The sequence below is a fragment of the Etheostoma cragini genome, chromosome 1 (genome assembly GCF_013103735.1).
Source record: "Etheostoma cragini isolate CJK2018 chromosome 1, CSU_Ecrag_1.0, whole genome shotgun sequence".
Classification (NCBI taxonomy): domain Eukaryota; kingdom Metazoa; phylum Chordata; class Actinopteri; order Perciformes; family Percidae; genus Etheostoma; species Etheostoma cragini.
In genome coordinates, this window is record NC_048407.1 from 6,299,071 (window position 1) to 6,315,501 (window position 16,431).

General features: G+C 40.6%; 1 protein-coding gene across 1 annotated transcript in view; it reads left to right on the forward strand.

The window, feature by feature from the left end:
* Positions 1–10,448, forward strand: part of abhd17c (abhydrolase domain containing 17C, depalmitoylase) — a 15,765-nt gene extending 5,317 nt beyond the window's left edge. Inside the window, exons 2-3 of the mRNA XM_034877525.1 lie at positions 1,141–1,320; positions 8,967–10,448. Of these exons, the coding sequence (XP_034733416.1) occupies positions 1,141–1,320; positions 8,967–9,186 (400 nt within the window). The 3' untranslated portion in view covers positions 9,187–10,448. The remainder of the gene's footprint in view (positions 1–1,140; positions 1,321–8,966) is intronic.
* Positions 10,449–16,431: the final 5,983 nt, after the last annotated feature.

Here is a 16,431-nt window from a genome sequence, read left to right on the forward strand (position 1 = left end):
AACCCGTTACTAGCATGGGGTACCTAATAAAGTGGCCGGTGAGTGTATATATATATATATATATATATATAAATAAAAGTATGTGTGTGTATATGTATGTGTGTTCATATATGTGTGTATATTAGGACTGTAATCTCCCAGTCGACTAGTCGATTTATTGGTCGATACGTTCTGACTCGACCAAAATTCTGATTGGTCGATTTTTTTGCCATGTTAATTTCATCAGGTGGAAGCATAGACCGTTACTTTCTTTGGGTGGAAAGCACTAATTGCTAATGGGGTTGTTTTCAGAGCATCCTTGTTTCACAGGTAACAGTCTGTCTTCAGAACACCCCCCCTGTTTCCTCGTTTGTTGGATTAGGACAGATTGAAGAAAGAACTAGAAAGCCTTGTTTTAGTGGTTTGCAGAATACTTATTCAATTGTGAGAGTTTAATTTACAGTCAGTCATCCACCATGTCGAAGACATCGCCAGTGTGGCAGCATTTTACAAAAACAGATAGGGGGAAAAAGTTGAATGCAAAGTTTGCACGCAACAGATTGCATTTCACAGCTGGACTACAAGCATGGCGTATCACCTAAAAACGGTAAGCTAACCTGCCTGCGTTAGGTTGCCCTGTCTGTTTTCAGTAGGCTATATAAACATATCAGAATTGGCGTATTTGATAGTCTAATAATCGTTTTATAACTACCAACGCACCTACCTGCAACTACGGGTGCGCCCCCCCAGACACACCCAGACCCCCCCGGACCCCTCCCAGACCCCGCTTGATGTTAAGTCTCTACCATCCAAACGCAAAAATAATATCACGGAAGGAATGTCAACTTTATTGCTCAGGACATGAGGCCCATTGCTGTTGTGGAGGGCTGAGGTTTTAAGAACTTGTTAATATACAGCGCCAGCACGAGTAAAAGCTTTAAACTAATAGTCTACGTGTCTCCATGCGAGGACACAGAGGGCGGATGCAGCGCTGTCAGAGCCGATAGACAAGTGGCATTTTAGTGCAAAATAATTAGGTCATAAACGATTTAATATACTGCAAATAGCCTACAAGCACAAGTACTGCGGGACAGAACAGTTATTTAATCTTAAATTTTCTTTCCGCACCTAATAAATCTGGCCTTTCTGTGTGTTGTACAGGTATGGTGTACCACCTGAGAACATCATCCTGTACGGTCAGAGTATTGGCACTGTGCCCACCATTGACCTGGCTGCTCGCTATGAATGTGCTGCTGTCATCCTCCACTCCCCACTAATGTCAGGGCTACGGGTGGCCTTCCCCGACACACGCAAGACCTACTGCTTTGATGCCTTCCCCAGGTGAGTCTCTCTGGCTCACACAAACGCACCCACACACACACACACACATACAGTTATCTGCACAACTAGCAACTGTCCACAAGATAACCTTTGTCGTCTGTGTGCTCTGCTCATGTGGTGGGGGGCAAAATGAAAAGTTTCTATGCAACTTCTCTCTCTCTCTCTGATAAAAGGATCTTGGCTTAAAAACGTCCTCTAACCATATGCGACACATGCACTACTGCTCAAACAGACTAACTAATCATATCTATTGTCAACGTTGTTTTGATGGGTGCGCTTAATACATCCATGGCGTAGTGAAAATCGGAGGGCTGTTCTTATATTGCGCTTTTCTAGTCTTACCAACTACTCAAAGCGCTTTTACATAGTACATCAACCATTCACACACATTAACACACTGTGGCGAGGCTGTGCAACAAGGTGCCACCTGTTTATCAGATAAACATTGACACACATTTACACTCCAAAGGCGCAGCATTGGGGGCAACTCAGGGTTCAGTGTCTTGCCCAAGGACACTTTGACAGCTTTTAGTCTTATTTACATACAGTATTTTTATTTACATTACTAAATTGTACTGCTTTATTAAGGCAGATAAAGCAACTTTGCAAAGTAAAATGTTTACATATAGACGTTGTTCAATATATTCTAAACCAAGCCATGTTTGCACAGTTAAATGGTACATTTTGTTATTCTATTTTTTATGTGAATAAACTATATTCTAAACTTTAACTAATGAATCCATCATTATCTGGATACTTTTCAAACAAAGACAGCGTTATCAAATTGTGTATTGTGATAAATATTGATGTTATATATTATAAATATCAAAAAAATGCCCTAGGGCAGAGTCACACTACCATGCATCAGACATTGTGAGAGGGCGAGAACGTCCATGTCTGAGCGAGGACAGCGTCCCCCGGTGAGTGCTGTTGGAGGTATCGTAGCGGCGGTGTGTAACGGCAAACAACAAGCTTCTTAAGACACTGTGGCTTCATCTATTAACACTGTCGGTAACGTGGAAACTGCAGGGCACATAGAATGTCGCACACCTGTTATGTTTACTGAAATCACAATTTATTTTACAGTGACAATGCGATTCAATATCAATACTTTGAGTCATGATTTGATACAATTCGATATAGATTTCAATCCATTCAACTTCACGTTGAAACAATATTCATACACAACGTAGGTGACTAAAATAGAGGGTTTCAGTTGACCTCAACACTTTTTTCATTATTCTTAACAGGTGCACTCCAATTTTAGCAGGGGCTGGTTTGACCGTGGAGATGTCAGTTGGCAGGATGTATTAACTTGTGAAAATGGCGGCGAGGGAGCTGCAGCGGATGCAATTTGAAACCGCAAACACTGAACCATACAAATGTATCTCCTTTCCATTGATACCACTATACTGTAGTCGGATAGTCAGAAAATAAGCCTGTGTAGATTTTTGCAGGCGACAATAGGTGGGGGTAACTCTCCGCCCAGTTACCTTTTACCAAACAGATGATTAAGAGTAATTTCCGGTCAGTTTATAACGATCGGCCATGATTTGAGACAACACTACCCTGTTGAAATTTCCACACTACACAAGTGAGTACATGGTGTACACAGTGTGCTACATTTAAGTGTACTAATGGAAGTATCCAAATTGAACATCTTACTCCCCCATGTTTCTGGGGGAGTAACATGTTGTCTTCTATCCTCATTTGCATGACAAGTTATTTCTTGCATGATTAATTTCTCTTTTCTTGCTGCACAATGATCTGACAGATTTTGAACAATTGTTTATCCTTTCATTGATTCAGATTCTTCTTAACCCACCACGCTTTTGTTCGAAGTGCACTGCTTTATCCTTTTGTCAGCACTTTGATATGCATCCCTTACACACAAGCAAGTTTGTGACAATTGTGATACCAGAAAAACAGACTTTTGTCATAGTATTAGGTTAAATAACTCTGTACCTTATTCAAACTGCAGGCTTGTGATTAATTCATTCGGGGACGACTGAAAAAGGCACCAACTTACAGTCATGGAATTACCAGTCCACATGCTTCAAAGTAATGGCTTTTAATATGCAGACTTTACATAGAGCTTCCATTTAATTAAATCCATTTTGCTACAGATGGCTCATCTTATCTCTCCTGCTTAGGAGTCAGCAAAGGGAGCATGCTGTTTCTGCATATTAAGTGTTTTCAAAGTAGGATATTGCCATGGATCGATCATTTTAATCAGTTACATCAGTTACACCATCTGTAACATTAGTGATAATAAAACAATGGGTGTTCGACAACCTAATGTAGCAATTTTTTATCAATGTCGCACCAACGTTTTTTTTAGGAGGAAATCAGCAATTACTACCCATCTGCACGGTTCTGTTGCAGACAGCGCTGTGGAAGTTAGGAAGGGTTTTAACAGAATAATCGGGATGCTATTTTTTTGTGGGAACTGGTGAACCTGGACAACAGATTACAGTAAACAATGGATCAGAAATGAATGAATGTAGGTAATACAATCCATACAAAATGCCTGGATCAGCAATCGCTCATGCAGCTATTTCAGCCCCTAGCCAGATTCTCAGTGACACATTTTTGGTCCTGCTTTTAGGACCATGAGTGAAAGTATTTTATCATTTTCATCAACTTGTGAAGTGTCTTCACTTAGGGAATCACTCATGTCCTGGCTAAAAATGTAATTTGAATTTGTATTGATCCCCAAAGGGGAAATTACACTTTACACTTTTATTACACAAAGGCCTGAAATATATACACACACACACACACAGTTCAGGTCCTATAAGTGCGCTAATGGGGATATGTCAGAGTGAGGGGGCTGCGACTGCTGGCCCTTGACTGTACTGATAAACGGTAAAAACACTGCATCCACTCCGCTGTGAAAGCTCCCCAAACGTCATTTATCAGCGTCTGGTTGTTCACCCTCCCCACAGTAGTCTCCTCCTTTCCAGCTGATCTTCTAATGAAGTTAGAATGAACCAGAGCTAAAAGCTAAAGCGGAGCTAATTGTTGCTAACTGAGCCTGTTTACGTTCTGGTGCTCTGTGCCCGTACCCATCAACATTAATTTTAGACTCAAGCTCAAATACAAAAATGGCATTTTCAAAAACAAACAATGATCTCTAATAAAACAAAATATTCAAGAACTAACTTTGTAAGCCTAAGTGTAATATGATTAAACAGGAGTTAGGAGGAGACATGCCGTGCCCACAGTGTTGAGATTTATAGTAACATGTAGGCTGCTTTCTGTATAGATCATAGTAGGCTATGGTTTTAAGATTAAGTTAATACCTATAACATTTGGACTCCGGGTAATCAGTTATGAACCATAACATTAATGATAAACTAACCTGATTTTAACTGACAGAGCACATCATAAGCTATACTTCATCTGTATCATCTTCTAGTTTTTTAGTAATTTCTGTAACTTGTTTGAAGAAATGCACTTTCAGCATTTTCAGATGTTGAAAGGTCGATTTGACGATGTTGCTTATCGTTTAAAACCTTTAATACAGCATCAGAGCACACACCATATGCCTGTTGATGTCGTTTAGAGACTGGCAGTGACTTTGAAGATTTTATCTTCAGGACTGCATCGTGTCCTCCATAGTATCGGAGGTCTGCAAAACAATTGGGACTGCATTGCTGCCCAATATTTGCCCTGTCCTTCAACCAGCCAGTGGGAAGCAATGGTTTCAGATTTTTGGAGACTTTGGAACTTCCCAAACTGCGTTGGAAGTCTGGACTGTAAACACAATAACGCCAAGGCACCACCACACGCCGGAAGTGACTATTTTAATTACAAGGGGGCTCACTGTATTGTTTTAATGGCAACATGTGATGCCAGGTATCGGTTTACGATGGTGGATGGCAGAGCGATGGTGGTGTTTTCAAAAAGTACATTTGGGTCGATGCTGCTGGACCACCAGTTGAATCTGCCCCAACCAGGTGAAGTTTCTGGGACTGGAGTCCATATCAAATTTGTTGCTTGTTTGTGCAAACCTGGCCATAAAGCGGATTCATATTATGTTACAATGAATACTCTGTTTTCCTTATAGGAGTGAACATGACCAGGGACAACCAAATATACAATTACTTTTTGAAAATACCTTTGGCATCATGGCTGCATGGTGAAGAATTCTGGGTAGACCAATTGAGTTCCACCAGAGCTTGTATTGTAACATGTATTTGGACAACCTGGCAGCATTTAATACATACTATGTATGTGTATATATACTTACTTATATTCCTTATATTCTAATACTTAAACGGGGCAACTGTAAAAGCTACACGCCGGAAATGATGTATTAATCTGACCAATCGCAGTCCTTGCGGTCTGCGTCGCCTTAATGCATGTTACGTTTGTCAAGAGATACACGCCAGGCTACGGCGTAGGTTCCCGAGAAGATGCAGTGGGTTTTTGTGGGGGTACCCCATTGATTCTAAGCAGAACCATAAAACGGCCTTTATTGTAAAATCATGAAGTCTTTTTGTTGTTGACATGGCAGTGAAGCCTTGAGTGCCACTGAAGGAGCTGTAACCTAAAAAGTTGTGTTCTTGTTGAGTAACACCGTCTTTTAAAAAACAACTGTTATAAGGTAGGTGAAACAAGCCAGCATTAAACTGGAACACATTATGTAACAGCTCAACAAAAGCTGCATTCCTTGTCTGTATTCCTTTTCTGCAACTTAACATGGAAATATTTCTCCCTTATCTTGCATACTTTAATTCTAGTCATATGTCAGCACAGTTAATGTATTCTGATAAGTCAAGCAATGAGTGGTGAGTGTTTGCCTTGTATCTACTGTGTTGAGAAATTGTTCACACATCTCAACCTAGTGTCTGTAGGAAGCCAACTGCAAAGAATCCGACAATTTGCCAACACTGAACGCTTATCAGACTCTCTTCTGTGTTTGTTTGGTTTAAACTAAGCATAGAATGAACCAAGCACAGAGTGAACGAAGAGCAAAACATGTATTCTGTCATGTATTATTACTACAGCTATGAGCCACTGTCCTTTTTTGAGCAAAATAGATGGTGTCTTCAAAGGATACACCACTTCTGTGTGAGCCTGGTGTTTGAAGGAAAAAATAAATAATAATACACAGAGGGATTTTTGTTTTTACGGTAAAATTTCAGCCTGCATGCACATTTTGTAGCCTACACCAGAGCAGCTTATATTGTTAGATATACAAGTTAGCAGATTGCAAAGTTGCCCTCTCTGCATGCTCTCTCTCTCTCTTTTCTCTCTCTGCTCAGCTGCTAGACCGTTGTGCTGCAAAGCATATGCACTCTGCAATGTCTGCAAAACAATTTGCTTTGCTTTATTGACAACAGAGCTTTCTGAACTGCCTGTGGAACAGATCATCGGAGAGGAGAGAAAGCAGCTACTCTCCGTTGCCGCTCGCGCGCCTTGCACGACCACACGGGCACCGACTTGCCATTCTTGCTCTAACGCTACTCTCGTAAGGTGGTTGCGGTTAAGGTTAACCGCCAAACAACGTGATACGTTGCTTTTTCACCGCAGTAAGAAAAACACTATACCGCCACAGGCAGATTTTCATTGCCAGACTTGACAGTTTTTATTTAAGTTCAGTTTTATGTATGTTTTCTTATTATTGAATTTTGAGTAAACGGTTAACTAAAATGGTCAATTTTTCTGAAGAAAACTAGCCATGTTTACTTTTCTGACCTTTTGGTTCGGGAAAAAATAACTCATGCAGGAAGAAGATAAATTTGTGATTATTCTTGGCACAAGCAGAACAAGGATTCGAAAGTAACGGTTGCCCTTGCAACCATATTGAGTCAATTTGCAAACGTTTCGTAGTCTCTGGTAGCCCCCTTTGGCAACCAACTGTTCAACATTAGCTCTTAATATCAAAAACAAATCAAAACTGGAAAATCTTTGGATTTGGTGCCTCATTACGATGCCACTTTAATGTCTGCACTGCTCTCTGATGCTCTGAAGCCGATGTTATAGGCAACAGAAGCATCGCGGCACGTTACGCTTGTAACACGTTAAAACTTGGCAGTAGGTAACGTAAGCCTACCGCTAACTATTGGTTAACTACCACTGTACTGGATTTAACACTGTTAAAATACTGACTGGTAAACCATAAAAGTGTGACTGTATTTCACTGTAGAGGAGAAGGTGGAGGCTGGGGATGTGGCCTTTAACTACCACTTTGCCTGTTTGAAAGCCATGATGTCTCTCTCATGGGTGTGCCAAGTTCTCTGGGCGGGCAAAGCAGAGAAAGGGGGGGGTAGATTCCAGATCGGACCATCTGAGCTTTCATTTTCTCAAAGGCAAAGCAGGACACCCAGCGCTCGGTTTACACCTATGAACATTTCTGGCCACTGGGGGAACGCATATTAATGTTATAAATTGAAATTGAATTGAATTTATGTTATAAAATGAAATTATCATGCCATGGGACCTTTTAATGGGTGCATGTCCTTGCCAATTAGATATCTTAATTTTCATATACACTCAACCACTCTTGGTGGGGCCACTTTTACCATTGTCTGTTAACTACTGGTTTCCTGGTTGTGGATGATGATTGTGTGTTTGATTGGGAAGATAAGAAGTCTGGTATCAACGCTTCCCAGCTGGACCTCTATAGAAACCAGCAGGAGCCCTCTGTTAGCATACAGCAGCACTCCTCCAATCAAGCCGGATGCTGGGGTTTGGCCTATTTTTTTGTTTTCTGTATATTACACATGAGTTGTAGAGTTGTTCAGGGCTGTTTTTCAGGGTTGACAAGCCTTGGAACAGAGGCATGACATGCTTCAAGGCCCCAGACAAGGCTGACAAAATCGTTGGTTCATTTTTTAGAGCACACTTCCTTGCGTAAACCTCCAGGATGCAGTAGATGGGTGAAAATTTTAAAAAAAGTGCAGAAAATAAAATAATCTAATTCTAGTGGCTTTTGTGTAACTGTTCTGACACTCACATACTGGCATATTTTCAAACATAATGGAAAAAACACTAGTCTCAGCATATCCGCCGGAATATATAGCATTTATTATTACTTTGGCACAGTCTGCATCTGCAGCGGAAGGCTGCCTAAACACTGTGGGGAGTAAGGGTTTGTTTAGTTCCGCTAATTGACACATTTGGGTGGTGATGTCTTCAGTGAAATGTTTGAAGTGTTTCCACAGACCGAGTTGTCTTTAACCGAACAGTATCGGCATACAGTTTTAAAAGAAATGGTTGTCTATTGAGCTTAACTGAGCCGGCTAACCGGGCTAAGTCAGCTAGCATGCTAAAGCTGATACACAACATCCAGTGTTCTGCCAAACCGTTCTGGATAACTTGTGCTCCATAATTTCTAGTGGTGTAACGGACCATAGTTGATTTAACCATACATTTTTATGGTCTCTGTTACTTAAAGTAGGCTAATAAATCTCTATGAAGAGTTGCCATGAAAAGATAAAGGCAATGCAATTTTCTGCTAACGTTAATGGTGCATGTTAAAACCCTAAATGTTGTTCTAATTTCGTAATAACAAGGGTTGATATCTGCCTTCAAAAAACATTATCTGTTGGTCCCTAGTTTCCATTCGCCAGTTGTTCTATTCATTCTGAATTTTGGACTTAAAACATCTCTTTCTGTCTCTTCACTCTCCATAGTATTGACAAGATGTCGAAAGTGGCGTCCCCGGTGCTCGTGATCCACGGCACAGAAGACGAGGTGATCGACTTCTCCCACGGCCTGGCCATGTACGAGCGCTGCCCCCGTGCTGTCGAGCCCCTGTGGGTGGAGGGAGCCGGCCACAACGACATTGAACTATACGCCCAGTACCTGGAGAGACTCAAGCAGTTCATCTCCTTTGAGCTTCCCACCTCCTGAGGGGACCTCAGCATTCGCAGGCCAGGGTTCATCTCAACACAGAAGCCGCCTCCTAATCATCTCTTAACTTCGTCTCTTAGCATAGGGGCAGGCCTGGAGTCAGATGATCACTGTTTTGCCCTATCCTCGGGGCCATTTCAGGGTAGACATGTGTAGTGGACCGGAAGAGGAGGGGGGTTTAGATTGTTGAGGTGCAGCCGAGAGTCAGTGGCCATCAGCGGCCAGGAGTGAAGCTTTGGCTTAACATGTACTGTCCCCAAAAACCTGGCCGGTGCTTTTACATGTGGACACAGTTTGCCAATGAGCCAAGGCCTGGGCAGCGTTTGCACTCGCAGCTCAATCTGGATTCATTTCTCTACTCCAGCTCTCCTTCCCTTTCTCGACTCACTCCGTCTCCCTGAGCTTTTCTGTGCCAGTGTATCTCACTGTCAACTTCAGTCTGTCACATTTCCTCCTCCTGCTTTCCTCTTTTTCACCCACAAACCTTGCTTTTCTTTTGACCAAGTCTGCAATGTTGAAGCTTGATTTTTGTATTCTTTTATACCAAGTGAAGAAGTATCAATTTTGCACCTTGAGATACACTTGAATTTTTTTACTTTTTCTGTTATTTTAAGTTACCATTCAGGGGTTACCAACGATTTGCACTTTTAATGTGCAGATATTTTCAGGTAATGATTTTTTCTGTTTGGATATGTATATGTTGATTTAGTTTATCTGCATTCCATGTTTTTCTTAATGCAGGTAGAACCTTTTTCAGTGTGAGAGGTTTAGAAGCTGTTAACCAGAGTGCACACCTGCACATCTGGCCTTTTGTAGCTGGGATCTTTGTAGTCCTCATGCATGCTACTCTCTCATACAGGAACACAATAATGCCAAGTGAGAAATCTAACAATTTACAAAATACCTAACACACTGGTGCAGTTCTAAATGAAAATGACTCAAGTTAAATACTTTGGAGCCGGTGGTAAATTCAGCGTACAGACAACACTTTCATTACATAAAGATTTTGCCTATTCACAATAATTGTACAGATGATAAACTTGAAAGGCTGCGGTAAAGAGCAATGGGAACCTGAAGTATTCATTCAAATACATTTTCATTGGTGGAACATATATATATATATATATGCAAAATCTAACGCTTAATTTACCAGAGGACTTAAACAATTTGTAAAATCATTGAGTTATTGAGTAAACAGATTTGATCAACCTATGTTGCATGTAATTTAAAAAAACTCTACACCTGGTAAAGCCATTGTTGAAAAACAAATATTGCCCCATAACCCACAGTGTAATAAGCATAGTCATTTTGTGCACATCATGTATGCATCAAAATTCTCCCTTATACTTTATGTAAATAGTGTATCACACCAGGTGTGTACCTTGTCACTAAGCAACACAGTAATGAATATCCCAAATGTTGGCTAATAGATAAGCTTACCTCAGTGGAAGAGAGAGCAGCAGGTATCTGGGCTATACTTTAGTTAACTTGAGATCATGTGGTAAGAAGACTTTACGACTGATTCAAAGAGAAACACATGTGACTCAGTACTGTGAAGGGAAGCCATGGAGCGCGTAGCTGGATCCACCTGTAGACAGACACAGAACAATGCTGTCGCTGGGTGTTGTCAGTCACTTCACACTACAATAAAGCCTTATGTTCGGAAACATTTCACCCAGTCCTGTAGACTACAGTAGAGCTTTGGTGGTCTTTACGGTGACTGATAACTGCTGCTATTAACCAGAGAAATCAATTAGTCAATCATAGGGGTGTCACGATTCTCCAAATACAAGATTCAATCACATTTCTTTCCTCGTTTTTTGATTTAAACCTCTTTTTTCCCCCCCATCAGACAGCAGCAGTGCCACAATAAGAGGCACAGAAGGGTACTTTACATCACCAGTTTGTTTCCCAGAGTGTATGAGGTGTAATTGAATTCACCATTAATGCATATAAATGATTCATTGACTCATGTCTGAGCCAGGCCCCGAGGAACACTGCTTAGCCTTGCAGCCCCAAAATGGATTTTCCCAGATACGCCACCATTACAAAAGAGAAGCCTGTAAATCTGCTGCCAGGACACCTGGAACTGCGAACAAGGTCGTTTATGACTTCTTCTTTTTTTCTGAATTTTCCAGTGGGAAAAAAATGATTCAGTTAATGTAATACATCCAGGGTCGCATCCAACATGCTTTACTTTCGTTGTTTTTCTGTTACTTCCTCACGGGCACCCCATGTCTTTAGCTGCATGCTAACAGCCTCAAAACTGATGTTACCTTGCAGCATTTTAACAGCCGCTAAACGAACGTTACCTTGTCTTTAGCTGCATGCTAACAGCCGCTATGGTAACGTTAGCCTTTGTGTATAGTTGTTTGTTACTAGCTGGTAAGCTAGTGTTACCCTGTGTCTTTAGCTGCATGCTAGCAGCCGCTAAGCTAACGTTACCCTGTGTGTATAGCTGTACTTTACCAGCAGGGAAGCTAAAGTGTCTGTATTTTTGGGGGGGGATTTGCACGAGAAGGTGGAGAGAAAAAAAAAATCCTGTGGCAATCACAGATCCTGCTTTTGATTTCAAAATTCAAAATTTTATAGATTTTTGATCTTGAATCGAAATCGTGACACCCCTTGTCAATCACTGTGAAATCCAGACAGTTTACGGAATACTGAAATGACAACAAGGTACTAAAACCAAATTCAGCTCTCATCCCCTGTCTGCTGAGCCCTGTGATAGTTTGGATCTTATCCCCGCTCAAACTCCAAAGACAATCTGACAGAACCACGATGGGGAAACGGAATGCTGTGGAGGTTAGCAACGCATGCACATCACCTCTCATATTTGTGGAAATTTTAACTTGTATCAACTGTATTTGAATCATTCGTTCTTTTCCCCCTTGCAAAGTCACACTAAAAATGTAGTAGAACACTAAAAATTAAGTTAATCACATTTGGATAAAATCTGAAAAAAGAAGTAAATGCTGAACATGTTTTCAGAGAAGGGTTGTGATTGAGGGTTATTTGCATAACAATTTGATAATCGTATGATTAATCTGTGTATTGCTGTAAAGTGGTTTGTCAGTTGAGTAGTAGTGTTTTCTGATTCTAGTGAAGGCCGGGCCGATGGTTTTAGATAAAGATCCCTCGATCATCTCTAGTATTTTTTTTTTCCTCTAGCTTCTCTTTGTAAAGGGAATGAAGACCCTGCTTTAGTCCTGATTGTTTTTATACTGACATTTTTTTACAAGGTTTTCCAGTCTAAATGGTGATAGATTTACAATGTCTCTGAGGCTGGTTTGTACAATAATTCTCTGTAATGGTGTACTCCAATATCTTTATAAATATTAGCTCTTACACAGGGCAATCTAGTCTCATTGCTTTTAACACTGGAATCACAATATGCAAATGAAAGGCAGATGAAGCTAGTAGAATCAGATATTTGTTATAATGTGTAAAGCATATTAAATAAGCCTTAAACATGCCGTGAAACAGATTCTAATACATGTGGTAGTTGCAAGAGGCAGCACAGTGGATGTTGTAATGATTATAACGGAATAAAGGATGCATGAAAGTGTCTGTCTGACTTGTGTTTCTCCGTGTTTGAAAGATTATAGTTTCAGTAGGTAACTTCTATACAGTACGAGTCAAAAGTTTTTTTTTTTTTTTTTAGTACCAGTCAAAAGTTTGGACACACTTTCTAATTCACTAAAAGTGTGTCCAAACTTTTGACTGGTACTAAAAAAAAAAGTTCCTTTTTGTCACATTTGCTCAAACTGTATATCCTGACATTGACACATTAGACAGATAATCTGTATATAAAAAAAAAAAAAAAAGTAACTAAGTTAGAATTTGCCAGGGTTAATTTTGGGCTTGCATATGTAAATATATATGTATCCTGTATATTCTATACTGCACAGGGGCTTGTGAGATATTCGTTAATGTGAAAGAAAAGACAGACGAGGAGGACAAGGCTGAACATAAGGATCAATCAACTGAAGAGGAGGAAAATAATGTGATAGATCCAACATAGAGACCGCATGCTGCTTTTTCCTCTGAAGAAGCCCCTATTGTTGCCTGCTGCAGAAATGGAAGATGAGTATGAATAAAGGAAATTGATGAACTTAATGATGAGGTAGAACCAAAAGCTCCTATAGAAGAAGTATCAGATGTGCAGCAGTACATCTATTATGATGAAGAATCCTCGGATGAGGTAGTATCATAGACCAACAGACCCGTTGTTCTGAACGGAAACCAGTGAAGTCTATTAGAAGCACTTTTCTGGTGATGGCTGAGCATTACTGCGCAGCCTCTAACTGAGCTTGAAGACGTAGATGTGACGTGGGCAACCTGTCTGAAAATTATAAGTCTTCTGGTAGCTGTGCCAAGAGAAATCTTAATCATTCCCAATCAGCAGAGACAGAGAGCTTAGGTATACACTACCGGTCAAAAGTTTGGGGTCACTCACAAATTTCCATTGGACTCCATTATAGACAGGATACCAGCTGAGATCAGTTGCCTTGTTTTTTTTAACCAGGGCAGCAGTTTCCAGATTACATTATGTGCTTACATAATTGCAAAAGGGTTGTTTAATGTTTTCTTAGTTTTTTAAAATAATATCAGATTAGTAAACAAAATGTGCTTTTGGAACATTGGATGAATGGTTGCTGATAATGGGAAATGTAGATATTGAATTAAAGATCAGCCACCCACCCAGATCAGCTGGTATCCTGTCTATAATGGAGTGGAATGGAAATTTGTCAGTGAACCCAAGCTTTTGACCGGTAGTGTATGTTAGGGGATAAGATAGAAACAGGCTAATTACTGCTAACTTACATACTAGTTAACATTAGTAATTAAACCTAAACAGGGGATGTAAGTCCAAACTGTGCATGCTTCTCCGGAAAATAAGGTGATTTGTTGACTATGCGACAGCAAGTCGCGTGATTATGACACAATCGTTAGCGTTTGCTATGGAGCTACAAGGTGATGGAACCTTTTATACGTTGTCGTATTTCTTTCACTGTCAAAGTGGCTCTAAAAATGAATGGCAGTCACTGGGATGCTAACGGCGGGGGATGGCTTTGTAACATCAAAAAGGCGCCATGGGAGCTACGCTCAGAGAGGAGAGGCTTTCCCCCTTGGGTAGAATCCAAAGCTAAAATAGTGGAAGTGTCAGAAGTGGAGGACTGCATCTATAATTATGAAGATGAAGAATCAGCTGATGAGAAAGAATCAGTGTGGAAGAGGACCCAGCTGAGATAGACGAATATTTCCAGTCAAAGGATGAAACATGGTCGCTCAGATCGCTCAGTTGGTAGAGTGGGCGCCCATACATAGAGGTTTACTCCTCAACGCAGCGGCCCCAGGTTTGACTCCCACTTGTGGCCCTTTGCTGCATGACATTTCCCCCCCTTTCTCCCCTTTCATGTCTTCAGCTGCCCTGTCGATAAAGGCCAAAAAATGACCAAAAATAATCTTAACAAAATAAAAAAAGGACAAAACATCGATGTGGTCTTCCCTCCCTCCCAGCGACAGACAATGCATGTAGACAGCAGAGAGAGAAACAGGCCACCATAGTCTCCAATTGATGACATAGGTCTGCTTTTTACTTGTCTTATTGGCCTTAAATTTCAAATGAAAAAAAAAAATGTTTGCATGAATGCTCATAAAACAGGGTGTAGTTTTATGTAAACAAGGTCTACTGGCTCTTAATTGCCCCACAAAAAAGGGAAAAATGTGTAGTACTGGGTTGAACTGAAGTAAGGCTAAAGGTGAAACACTGAATTGATTGACAATTTATACTGTATATTAAATAACAGTCAAACCAAGTGGGGTCATTTTGACCCCAGAGGACAAAAAGTGTAAAGCATTCGGGAGGACATTGCGAGGGTTAATGTCTCTTACTGGTTTGTGTCCAGAGTCACAGTCTCCTCACAGCACTTTACAGTGGCTTTACTCCACATCACAATGTATGTATGTGTCACAAATAATCTGCTGGGGAAGCATGTCCAAGATGGATAGTTATCTGAAAAATTAAATATTGGGGCTTCGATATCATCTCCCGACATATAACACCCTGCAAAGTAAAGCAGCTTTTTCATCAATCGGATCACAAGGATATGTCATGTTTTTTGAAAAAAAAAAAAATGTATAGTGTGCCTAACACGGTTAATAAACCCACCCTGTTTTTTTATTCATGCAGATAACAAACTGATCTAAAATGTGCCTCATACAGACTAAATGAATGAATGAGGAAATGAAAGAGCGCTGTGTCAGTAGGGGGGTGACTGAGAGAAACTTAAGGTTTGTGGAAGAAAATCTGTTCCCGACCAGGTTAAATTCACAGGCTCAGTTCCCATAGTAACAGACTCGGAGGTCTCAAAAACAGAAAACCAAAAATGTCCCTCATCTCAGGGTTATCAAACTCAGTTTTCACTAAACCTGCTTTCTGAAACAGGGCCCTGAAGTTGGCTTTAGTGCCTCTGTTGATGCAACACCGAACACACTGACACACCGCCTGTAATGAAATCCTTCAGTTGTGACATGGGACTGCTGACACTACAGCTCCTCAATCCAAAGGAATGTAAATATATTCTGCTTAGTTTCAGTTTTCAGCTTGCTTCTGATTCTCACTGCTCATTTGAATTACAGAATAAATCCCCCTAAGTCCCAGCTACCTCTGCTATGTCTGTGAGGGACTCGCCAGAATCCAAACACTGCCATGTGAAATTATTGTGTGTGATTGTTAGATTGAGGATGAGGCTCCAAAATGACTGCTTGGACAGATATTTGATACTATGATCTTGATTTATTAAGTCAGTCTCAGTGTGATCATGATATGTGGTCCAATACAGAGCTTAAAACAGAAAACATCCATATGAATAACAAAAGAGAAATTGAAGACAGAGGACGGCTAATTACTTTATGTCTTATGGTCCTGTGACAAGGACCTGGGGTCTCATTTATAAAACTGTGCGTAGGAACACCTAAAAGCTTACGTATGCTCAAAAGCCCAAAATGGTGTATGCCAAAATAAATTCTGATTTTTAAAACTGTGCATTCGCACATCTGTAAGCAGTCTTCCCTTTATAAATCATAGATAACCAACAAGTGTGCATACGTGAATCAGCCTCTTATCCCGCCCTGTACAAGCCCATTATTAACCATAAATAGTCAATGCAAAGCACCTTGTGAATGCTGATCAGTATGTTAATGACGAATCATGACGACTGGCAGGGACGCTTGGGAATT